This window comes from Humulus lupulus, chromosome 3 (genome assembly GCF_963169125.1).
Source record: "Humulus lupulus chromosome 3, drHumLupu1.1, whole genome shotgun sequence".
Classification (NCBI taxonomy): domain Eukaryota; kingdom Viridiplantae; phylum Streptophyta; class Magnoliopsida; order Rosales; family Cannabaceae; genus Humulus; species Humulus lupulus.
In genome coordinates, this window is record NC_084795.1 from 278,460,952 (window position 1) to 278,473,725 (window position 12,774).

The 12,774-nt window shown below is 41.0% G+C and overlaps 1 protein-coding gene across 1 annotated transcript; it reads right to left on the reverse strand.

The window, feature by feature from the left end:
• Window positions 1–8,809: 8,809 nt before the first annotated feature.
• LOC133825760 (UPF0481 protein At3g47200-like) lies at window positions 8,810–10,453 on the reverse strand. The gene has a single exon (XM_062258662.1). It carries the CDS (start codon window positions 10,451–10,453, stop codon window positions 8,810–8,812), a length of 1,644 nt encoding a protein of 547 aa, XP_062114646.1.
• Window positions 10,454–12,774: the final 2,321 nt, after the last annotated feature.

A 12,774-nucleotide genomic window follows, 5' to 3' on the forward strand; every position in this document is an offset into this window, starting at 1 on the left:
ATTGTACACGTTTGGCGGGTTACTGTCCCTCCTATCTTGAGATAGGCTATATGGGATATTCCCGCTGTCCCGTACCTTAGACAGGTCATCCCTCTGGCGAGCACGGCTGCCGTTTCTCACTGGGTCTCTCCTTTGAGAGTTAAGATGATCTCGGAGGTCGCCTCTCGAGGCGGCCTGGGGACTTTGTGCCGAGCTCAAACGCTGATGCAGGTCTCCACCAGAAAGGTCACTTCGATGGCTTCTGGTCCAATAGCTCTCGTTTGAGAAACTTGGAGCTCGCCTCTGGGGAGGAGAAGCCGGGACTTCTCTGGGTGCTCTGCTACGATTCGTCGGTCCGTGGGAAGGAGGATTTCTCCTACTGCTCCCATGAGCCGGAATGTCTCGGACTGGCTGGGGAGGAGACGGATACCTTATTGGTGAAGGAGGATGCCTGACCGGGGATGAAATCCTGGTCCCGTCAGGGCATAATAGGTTAGGTTGGGGCCGTTGCGCTCTACCATCCTCCTGGTCCTGCGCTCTATGGTCTGAGCGGGGTGCAGGACGGCTGGCCAGGACGGGCTGTCGCTGTGAGCCCTCCCCAGATCTCCTTCGCGAACTCCCTCGAGCCCTCCTGGGTGCGTTTGAGGGCGGAAGCAAGCTGGGAGTCGAAGTTTGGACCGATCGGCTGTACTGCTGCTCGGCCCTGGGTAGTTCTTCAAAAGTGGTCTCCCGGTGGTGCGAGGTGGGAGTAGAGTTTGACGTCTAGGGTCTGACTGACCAGCTAGGCCTGGACCGATTACCCCGGCGGGACTTATGAGTCTCGCCTTGCCTCTTTCTGACGTTAGCATCAGTTGTAAAAAGGGGTTACCGGGCTAGAACCTCTTGAATCTGCAGGTTAGCTTTCGCCAGCTGGCTCCTCAGCTGTGCATTCTCCATTTCCACCGCTGTGTAGAAATCTAGGTTCGGATTAGGTGGCTGGGGAGTCGAACTTCCAGTATCATCTTGGCCTATTGGCTGCTTGCCCGGCCGCTGTTGAACCTCAGGGTTCTGATCATTGGAGATGGCGGCATGATGGGCCTCCTGCCCATCACGTTGGTCCGCCTTGTTACCATGTCTTGAGCGAGTGACCACCATGGGTGGGTATTTGGAATAGCACCAATCTAACAGGCTCTCAACGAAAGCACCAAACTGTTGACGCGGTTCTTCGCCAACAGGTAATTAATAGAATAAGAGAGTGGGATTAGTGCTAAGTAATGAACCGTAACAGGTGAATGATCTTAAAATAAAATGGTGATACGAGTACTTTCTTTAGGTGGTTCAAAGGTTAAAATCCTTCTACTCCACCAGCCAATATTATTGCTAGTTTTCTGGTATTCTTTACAGGGTATTTCTTTACACAATGGAATCCAACCCCTTGCAACTCCCAGGGTCTCCATATTTATAGGAGAGGGCGCTAGGGGTTGGCAAGGGTGGGCATCTCGTGACCTCCTTACCCATCATGTCATCTTTGTGACATTCATGATTAATTCCTAAAACCTGACAAATGAAGTGTGGTCTAATCAATAGGTAAGGGGGATAATGGGGCGCACGGCCCAACCCAGGCGTGGGAGCCTGAACATGCACATTTATGCTGCGTGTCCGAGAATTTAGGATTATATCAGACACGTGATGTCTGATATATGCACATTTACATTGCGTGGTTGACTTTACAAGGGGTCACATACGCCAACTCAGGCTCGTACCTCGAGCTGGATGTCTTCTTAGTCCGCGGTGTCCATACTCCTGACCCGACTCCTTAGTAACCTCAGTGAACCTTTGGTTACCTCGAACTAAAGAGGTGGGACTTGGGAGCAGCAGCTCCGGGTACATGTCATCCACGTGGCTGATACATAATTATGCCATACCTCAGCCTGCTAATAGCCCGTGGAGAATTAGGGCGTACAACCAATAAATTGGGGTTGAACCACTATAAAATTATTGGTGTCGTATTTAATATTCAAGGCTTACTGTAGTTTTGACGTCTATTTGTTGTTGGCCAAAATCGTGGTCAACATTTTTGGTGCTTTCATTGAGAGCTTGAAGAGAAGAAACACACTACTATCATATCATTATGGCGCCCAAGAATACCAATGTGGCATCCAAAAAGTCAGGCACGTCAAAAGAGCCTGCTAGATCAGAAGGTCCTGGACCGCAGAACCCAGAGACTGAGCCTAGGGTCTTTCTCGAGGAGACCACTCCAGAAGTTGAACAACTCCAGGAAGCAATAGGCGCTTTCCAAGAGAAGATGATGTAATTCAATGCTAGGAATGAGTCTTTCGCTGAGGAAATGGCCAGGTAGAAGGCTGCATTCGAGCAACAAAAACAGGAGATGGATGCCAGGAGTGAAGATATTAGGCGACGACAGGAGGAGGCCGACTGGAGACATCATGAAGCAGCACTTGCTCTAGAAGCGGCTACCCAATTGGTCCAAGCCAATGCTCAAGTCGCGGCACAAGCAGCCACCCAGGGAGCAAGGAATAATAATGCTGGTCGGAGGACTGCTGGTAGAGCCAATTCTCGAGGACCGGATAGAAGTGAGAGTACCCCCCTGGTTGGAAGGATGATGGGGTCCGCTCTAGAACTGCATCAACACAAAGGGAGAACTCTAGAACCCAATCTAGAGGTCACCGGTCAGAAACCTCCCGATCAGAGAGTTACCGATCGGATAGTAAGCACACTCTGTCCGAAAACAACCAAACCAAAGCTCCTCAAGATAAAAAAACTCCTAGCTACAAAGATGGACATGGTTGAGACGAGGGTGACAGTCATCAGACCGACCGGTCAAAAGAAAAAGACTGGCCAGGACGTACCGAAAAGCCGCCACTACATTTTGGCCAGTAGCGTAGTGGGAGAGAGCAGGTCCCGCGTAGTAATCCCTCTGAAAAATAAAAAAGTATGGTGTTCGATCGGCTAGGAGAACATGCTTCCTAGAAGGATGAAGCTGTCACCAACACGAGGAAAATTGTCCCGGTCGAAGGGCAAGATCTGACCCACCCTGCCAGTCAAATAGAAATACTTGACAACAGTGCTCCAGATGGAAACGCCCGACCAGGAGGTCAAAACCTTGGAACGTCATCGGTTGCACCAGCCATCCAAGCCCAGCTTGACACGCTAACAGCTGCGGTGCAAGGTTTATCAAACGACCTTCCAGAATGGATGCGGTAGACCATAGGAGTGGCAGTCCGTTTTGTGCCCAAATCAGAGCAGCCCAGTCACCGGAAAAATATAAAGCACCGGTGCTGCCAGTATATACAGAAAAGGCAGATCCCATAAGATATGTTGCGAAATTTGAAGACCAAATGGAGCTACTTGGGGTAAGTAACGATTATCGTTGTAGAGTTTTCCCAACCACATTTTCAGATACTGCCCAGGAGTGGTATTGGATGTTTAAACCGAATTCCATTACCTCTTGGGAAGCATTCAGGAAGGAGTTTTGTAGACAAATCAGTCCTGCTCAGACTCCACCAGTTTATGCCAACCACTTGGCAGATATCAAACAAGGAAAAGATGAATCTCTAAAGAATTATATATAGAGATTCATGAGAGAGGCCAACAGAGCAACTTCCATAGGAGACGAGGGGAAGATGGTTGACATATCCTCTGGAATCACTTACCGGAGCCCTTTGTGGGATAGTATACATAGAAATCCAATTTCAACACTTCAACAATTTCTTGACCGAGCGGACAAGTATATGAAAATGGATGATGCAATCGAGAAAGAGGAGAATGGCATAAACAATCTGGACGGATCAGCTGACCCTCTTAAGAATGGTGGAAACGATCAGAATGGTGGAAAGAAACGTGGGAATAACGGGTCTGACCGCCATGAAGAAAAGAAGGCTAAGTCCAGTTCAAACGAACAGCCAACCAAGTATAAGCCTCAGTTCACTAATTACACCACTCTCTCGGCCAGCCGGGCAAAAATATATGTTGCTAGTCATGAAGAGGTTCCCTACAAGAAACCTCCACCCATCAAGAAAGAGATGAGTAAGAGAGACATGAATAAGTTTTGTCGTTTCCATGGAGATTATGGTCACAACACGAATGAATGCAATCACCTCAAAGATGAGATATAATTTCTTCTCTGATCAGGCCAATTGAAAAAGTACTGGGCAGAGACATCCCAAAGAGAAGGAGGCAGCAGCAATCCTGGGTTCAAACGACAGAGATCTCCACCCTTGCAACCGGGGCCTGTGGACTTTACCTTAGACACTATATGTGGAGGTCCACACTTGGCTGATGATAGTAACAAAGCAAGGGAGAGGTATGCCCAGACACTTCGACATGAGCGGGAGTGCTAGGATCAGATTTGGTGAACGGAGCCTGATTAGGAACCACTGGAATGGCGAGGATCTGAGGATATATTATCACTAAAATACCGCTTTTAGAGTGGTAGCTTAATTTCAAGTTATTTAACTTGTTATTTGAGTTTGGTTTATGAGCTGGTTATTTGCTAACCAGTCATTTATTTATTTTTGAACAATTTTTGTTGTTTAAGACTCGTTATTAAACACGTTTTGTCTTTTTTTAATTTACGAGTAATAAAAGAGACTACGCGCAGCGTGGTCGATTCTTGATACAAATATGCATGTGTGTTAATTTTTCGAACAATGTTCAACTGGTCGGTATGTTCAAGCAGTGTTCAACTGCTCGAATGTTTTCCATATATTCTATGTGTTTCTCAATTAATTAACTGCTCGAATAGATTCGGTCAAGTAGCAAGTGACCAAGGATCTTTCAACCCTCGATCATTTGGGGGGCACATAGGGTATACTGGTATATAATTTAACACAGGCAATAAGAGCACGAGTTAAGATATCTGTTTTTAGGCTGACTTATACATTTTTGAAGTAAAAAAAGGCCATTAAGCTAACTTGTTTGACAAAGCTTAAGTAACTTGGAATTTTTCAAAATTTCAAGTTAGAAGCAAATATTCGTGTGACAATAAAAATTATGCTCATAAAATGTTAGAGCAATAAGAGTGTGAGAAAGTATACTTAGTAGGGACTTATGAAATGTTTAGAATTTCTAAGTTAGAAAACTAATTACTCATGCGAAAATATAAGGTATACATCAGAGTGACTTTACTATTTACAAAAAAACTTATAATGTTTTAAGTCTAAAAAGACTTAGAATGTTTCAAGTTAGCAAAGAAAAGTAAAGTATAAATGCCAATAGCTCGGCGTTACGAGAAAAATATCAAAGCTGCTAAGCATCAGTTGTCTTCTCAAAAGTATAAGAAAAACGAGTACACTACTAGCCAGATACAAAGTTCAGCTAGTCAGGTGTAAAGTTTTCCTGGTCGGGAGAGTAGATACAACTTCCCTGGTTGGCTGAGCATGTATCACTGGTCGAGTAGAAAACTCTGTTGTTGGACAGGAAGCTCTCAAGTCGGTTATAAGTGTCTACTGGTCGGGTAAATTAGTCCCTGGCTGGTCAACACCATCGTCAGCATCCAGAACCTCCTCTGGTCGGAATGATAGAGCAGGAGAGGCAAGCACAATGTCGGCTGGAAGAGCAGCCTCCTCAGATGCCTTGGCTTCATAGTTGGGGAGTTCTTCGGCCTTGGCTTCTTAAGAAAGAATAACAAGTTTGAGAGGCTTGTTTAACTTCCCAATATGATAGAAGCAGTTGAAGCAAATTTCTTCATAATAGGCCGGATCAACTTCTTTGTCTTGTTTCAGCTCCTCATTCTCACGAGTCATTTTTTTCTAGCTGGTTAATCAACATCTTGATGGTTTGGATTTGTTTCTTATTCTCATCAGCCAACTCCCTTAGAGATCCATCCCGCCCGGAAATGGTCTTCTCTGACTGCTTGGCCTTGGATTGAAGATCTTCTTTAGATTTGGTCAAATTTTTAATCTTTGCCTGGGCTTCCACCAATTGATCATTCAAAACCTTGACCAGATCCTTATAGTCTACTGCTCGGCGTTGAGCATGAATAATAGTGATGAGTCTCTGGAGTAAAAACAAACACAAACAAATAAATGCAAAGAAAAAATATTTACTACCCAGTAGAACATTTTATCTGAGCAGTAAAAATATTTTACTACCCAGGTAAAAATGTATGAGAGCAACAATAATAATCAGAAATTTTTGGTGCATAAATCATGAACCATAAAGTTTTTGTACAAGCCAGAGGACTTAAGGGCATGCGTCCGAGCAGTTAGGCTGTGGTGTCCGAGCAGCCAGGCGTGCGACCGAGTGGCTATGGTGTCCGAGTGGCTAGGCGTGCGTCCGAGTAGCCAGGCTTGTGACCGAACGGATATGGTGTGTCCGAGCAGTTCGAAAAGATGGGCGTATGTCCCGATCGGCCAAGAAATTGTCGAGGAGTTGAGAAGGGACCGAGGAGTTGCTGGCTGGCCATCCGAGGAGCCAGGCATCGAGAGGTGTCTGAGGAGCTACTGTAGGTGCGCATCCGAGGAGATAGGCATGCCGAGGGGGTGCGCATCCGAGGGGCTCCGTGTGTCCAAGCATCCAAGGATCCGCGTGCCGAGGGGCGAGGCATGTCGATGGCTGTTGTTTGAAGAGATTGCATATCGAGGAGCCAGGGGTGCCGAGCGGATGGGGAATTCTCGAGGAGCTTGGCACATCCAAGGCTACATGTCTGAGAGGTTGGGCATATATATGGAGTGGTGTCCGAGTGGCAAGGCAGGCGTCCAAGTAGCTAAGAAACTAGGGTTTCGAGGGGCCAAAGGAATCTGATCAGCTAGGAACGACAAAAGAAACAAGTTTGAGGGGCTAAAGGGTATGGATCGTAGAGTAATGCATAAACATATTTTCTTATTCTTGGGCTATGCAAACAAGATCAACAAGTTGAATTTCAAGGGTTCAACAAGCTTCAAGATAAAATCAATGATTATCCTATACCCATGAACCGAAAGAGCAATGGAAATGGGAAACTGATAACTACCATTTTTATGGACAGAAAAGTTCAATCGTGGGTTTACTTCAAAAGTGAAAGTTACTGACCGGGTGGAAGCTTTTGGACGACGCGAATAACTATCAGCTAGAGAAAAAGTTTATCATATGAGAAAATCATATAATAAACTTGGGGGGCAAATGTTATCCCAAAATTTCGTTCGATGACGTGGAAATAGGATGGGACAAGTGAAAATGCATGGTCAATAAATGACGCATTAATAGTCAATAAATGTGTTGAGTAAAGAAGTGAAACTGTTTGAAATTAATCTTCGGAGTTGTGATATTACTGGTCACGAAATTGGTTTATCTGATCAGGAAGTAATTTGACCGACTAGGTAAGGTTTCTGTCCGACTAGTAAGGTTCTTGACCGACCAGTAAAAATTTATGTCCGACCAGTCACTTCAGAAAATAGTAGTATCCGACCAGTAATGTGTTTTGGCCGACTAGTCACTTCAGTAATGTGATATAGCCGACCAGCCATCTCATAAATGGGTTTCATCCAACCAGTCATCTTAGAAATGGGTTTCATTCGACCGGATGTGTCAGAATCTCAGGAGTTAACTGCCCGGTGACTTCTTTGTAGAATCTCAGTAACAACTTCAACCTGAATCACTCGTAACTACCGCGCGAATCTCTTAGATATCCCGAAGTAATAGCTATATTGTTGTAATTTGGATTTATTTATTATTTTATTAATTAAAGTTAGTTGAAACAACCAAGGACCTCGTCAAAACGGGATATTTTTCATGTACGATCCATAAGCCTATAAATAAAGAGCTCATGTCACCATTTTAAGGATGAGATCCTTTGGAGACTTGGAGTCTTTCTAATTTTGAGATTTTGGGACTGTTACTTGGGGCGTTCTTGGGCATTTTCTGAGAGAGGTTAGAGATAGAAAGCTTGTATTTTATAGAGAGAGAAACTCTGTATTTTTCTACTTACATTTGAGAAACTCAGTTGGCTTAGGTCCATCTGATCTTAAGTGTATGCTTTATATATCACAACTCAAAGTGGATTAGGCTATAACCAATAAATTGGGGCTGAAACCACTATAAAATTATTGGTGTCGTATTTTCTATTCAATGCTTACTGTAGTTTTGACGTCTATTCGTCGTTGGCCAAAATCGTGGTCAACATTTAAGTTTATGGAAAGTATAGAGATGTTTTCAAGTTATCAAAAATACCAAAATAGTACTCTTTGTTTTGTTGTTCATAACAAAATGGTATCCTTGACCTATTTATAGTCAGTTATTTTTTCAAAGATACTTTTACCCCCACTTATATATTTTATTTATAATTAAAGTTATTTATAATTATTTAATAAATTAAATAAACTTAGATAAATTTATATATTTTAAAAAAATAATAATACTCTAAATTTATTTAAGTTAAAATTAAATATTAAATAATAATAAAATGTAATATTTAATTTAATTTATTTTATTTTCTTATTTTTTTATTAAATTAAAACTAATTTTAATTATAGATAAAATATATAGGTGAGGGTAACAGAGTCTTTGAAAAAAATAAATAAGAGTACCATTTTGATATTTATGGAAACTGAAAGATAGTATTTTGTATGAAGTGGGAAGACTAAAATGGTTTATTTCCTAAAATTAAACACCTAATATGTGTATGGAAACAAAAAGCACGTTACGTTAGTCATCAGCAATTAATCATACAGATATATAGATATAGCGATCGATCAACGTGATCATCGATCAAATTTTACTAATGAAAAATAAAGATACACGTACAATTTATGATACAACATTATATATATATATATAAAAGATGCATGGGAAATTAGTGTGCATTATTATTTCAAATCAACAATCATATATATAGTTTAGTTACTTCTATATATCATTCTGCTTTGATGACTGTACACCAGATTTTCACAGCAAGTGCGAAAACTGCAGCAACGAAAGCCATGGCACTCCAAGGGCTACTGAAATGAGCGTCGTAGGCATCGGCAATAGACGCCATCATGCACTTCCTATCGTATTGCCTTCGTATACCATCCTTGACATCCTTGTACATATTAGGGTTAGGCACCAACTCAGTAGACGTACTACTCACTATCTCATCGAACAGTTTGGTTACTTGTTCGTCGCAACCGAGAAGGCTCACCAGAATCTTCTTTGACCTTAGCTCCTTGACATCGTTGGGATGATCAATGAGTGAACGCATGAAGCATACGTAGGAGGTGACTCCGTAGTCCGTCCTCAAATTGTCGGGACACATCTCGTAAGCGATCAAGTTCATGAATTTATGGCCTGTAAAGTGGTCGACCACTAAGCGAGGAAGTTGGAGCAAACCTCCCATGATGTATAGATCAGTGTACTTTATTTCTTTCAAGGACCAGCGTTTGTTGCTTCGTTTCAAACCGATCCCCACCGCTTTTAGTTCCTGAATGTTTCGAACCGATTGAGATTTCGCAGGATATTCTTGTACTTGTTTGACCATCTGATGACCTTCTTGTACTTGTGTTGCCAGATCTTGCTCTACTCTTGATCTTATTATTGCATGAGCAGCTGCAGTAGTCTTATCTTGTTCATCATCATTAGTTACAGCAACGATTTGGAGAAGCTCAAGAAGATGAGTTAAATATTCTTGTTTGTTATTGTTATCTTGATCTGGTGCTTCTGGCTGCATACCAATGAGTTTCATGATCCGATTATTCTTCTGAATTTCATTCTTGCACTCGGTCGGAGCCATGATAACGTTATTAATAACGAATTCAACGAGCAAAATCTTCATCGACTCCATCAGACGACCGCCATCATCAGGATCAGCAGCAGCACTGTTCATCAACAGCGTGAGAACTTCAAAAGGGATTTGGTTCTCAAGCAAGAACAAATCATTTAGAGCGAGGAGTAAATGATCGACCTTAATGTTGAACCTCTCAGTCAATTCGTTTTTGCAATAGCTGATTATGAACTGAAGTATGAAACATCCATCCACGACCAACATCAAGCTCAGAGTATCATCATCATAGTCTTTTAGCAACTCCTCATCGAACAGTGCCTTCAAACTGGTAATATTTTGTTTAATGATATCAAAGAAATGGTGGATTGATTTCTTACTGCTTCTGGCAAATTCGGCTGTCAACTCAGTCTTGTACTTCTCCCCTTGCTCCAGCTTCGGATTACCATGATGAATGGGGCCAATCGACACCACCTTGGGCTGAAAGTACTTGTTCATGAAATTGATCTCTCCATGACCTTGGAGATCAGCCACGGGCACCTTCTGTATCTTTGGTTTTGGTTTTGGTTTTTGATCATCTGGTACTACTTCTGTTCTCGATTTTTCTTCTATTTCGTCCAACTTTAAGCATACGTCTATTCCATTATTGTTGACGAAAGTAGTAACCTTCTTCCGAGTCTCCGAAATGGCCATCACAGAACTTTGATCAGCTGCTTCATGGCTTTGCCCAGCTGGAATGTTTTTGATTGTCTTCCTCTGGGTGAGCTCTTCTACAGACACCATGACCTCGTTTTCACTCATATTGTTAATGACAATTTAAGACAAATATGACTCTATTATGTAATATATATGTGTGTGTTATATTATTGGTTTATATGGCTTTGCATATTTATAAATATATATGTGTTTTTAATCTTCTATATATATAATTTTGTTGGACTTACTAATTAGTAGTAAAAGTCACATATTCTTAATTTTTCTGAAGTTTAAGTTTAGTATACGTGCTGCTATATAAGAATTATTATTTGGTACGTGCACGACACCAAAAAATGCTTAGTTATCCAAAAATGATTATTATTGTATTCATTTCTTTCATTCCAAGTTAATGATCTTTACATATGGCATATCATACAAGCATAATTGTGATAGAATTATTATTATTATGAACCATTCAGGGAATTATGGGTTTCATCAGGGCTAATTAACCAAGAAAAGTGCTCTAGTATTAAATTCATTAATTTCAATCCAAGGAAGAATCATTCTTACTTAATGAGTGAAAATAAAAGATGTGAGCAGAGTAATCCGGTTACTATAAATTAATTAATAGATTATACACATAAGATAAAAGTAGGACTGCTTCTAAGAGAATTGTACGCAGGTCAAAATATCTTGCTTAATGTTTTTTTTTTCTTACACACATTTTACATGGAAATTGCTAAGGAACACCGTTGGTGCCCAACACCACAAAAAAACTAGCATACTGTTATTGGTGTAATTTAATATCGGATATCACATATTTTAATATAATAAATATTACGTATTGTTGAGCACCTTAAGGTATCAAATTTAGTACTTTAACCATATATAATATAACACTACTCCTAACATAAAGTTAATTTTCATGTAAATATATACACTACAAAAAATGAGGTTTTTGCCGGCAAAAGTCATTTTACTTTTGCCGATGCGCTTTTGCATCGATGAAAGGGAACGACGAAGAGTGGTCGTTGCACCATCTTTTGTCGGCGACGTTCAAATTACGCCGACAAAAGTGCTTTTGGCAGTGAAAATAAGTCGCCGGCACAAAAACATCGCTCCGACAAAAAACTGACCCATGAAATCAAGGGACTATCTTTTTGTCGGAGAACTACGATTTTTACCGGGGGGTTATTTATCCGCCGACAAAAGTCTGGCTGGGAAAAAGGTTAACTTTTGTTGACGCAAAAAACGCGTCGGAAAAAGCATTTTCAATTAGTTTTTTAAAAAATAAAATTACTTTTGCCGGCGGAAAATACACGCGCCGGAAAAGTTTTTAATATATTTATAAAATCAATTTAAAATTTATTATTGGTAATTAATTAATTTTATTAATATTATAAAAAAAACTACATAATTTTCTTTAAATGTCATAAAAAACTACAAACTAATAATACATAATTAAGTAAATGTCATAAAAGTACTTAACAAAATAAAATAAATTCTCTTAAAATTAAAAGTGAAAATAAAAGTACATCTATTTGGCGAAATCATCCTCATCATCGTCGTTGTATTCCTAGTGGACTGAATAGGATGCCTGTCTAGCTGAAACACCATTAAAATTAAATGTTAGTGGGGGCGGGGGCTGAAATGGGGGCGGGAAATTCATTCCCGGTACCATTGCTTGCATCTGCTACATGTAATTCGTCATGTATTGCTTGCGCTGTATTATGTATTGGAATCGAGCGAGCATAAATTGTTCAAGGGGTTGCTGCTTTATTTTGAGTTGCTCGTTTTCCTCCCGAAGATAGCCTACATCGACAGATGGTTGACTACCTGACATGGACAACGAACTCTGTGCTCGTTGTCCTCCAGTTGCCTTAAACTTAGGTAATGGCCCAAATCCTTTCTCATAGCGGGATCGAGGACCTAAAATATCACACACTGTGTCCAAGTCCGGAGGTAGTGGGACATCAGAACCACCAACACAAGATGCAGCAAACGAGGCAGTATGGGTACTTTGTGATGCTCGCCTTTGAGTAATCTCCTCTGGAAAAATATTAAAGTTAATTAATTAAGATTATAAGAGACAAAAATAAAAATAAATAATGATTAATCAATTTTAAAATAATTAAATCTTACATGCGCCTTCCCTGCTTCCTCGCTTAGCCAACCTTTCTTCTTTTGGTGGAGTTGTTCGAACATGTCGATTAAGCTCGGAAATTGGCCAGACTCATCAACCTAGAAAGGAAAAAATATTATAACATACACATAAATTCATTATGAAACAATAAAAATTTATAATTCGTACAACTTATGTTATCATGAATATGTGCCACAATGGATTTGGAGTCGTGTCCCCCCGGTATAGGCATTTTGGCTCGATACCTTTTCTGTTTTACAGGAAATAATAATAATAATGTAAT

Coding starts and splice junctions, on each gene's coding strand:
- LOC133825760 (XM_062258662.1), bottom strand. CDS start 10,453: ATGAGTGAAAACGAGGTCATGGTGTCTGTAGAAGAGCTCACCCAGAGG.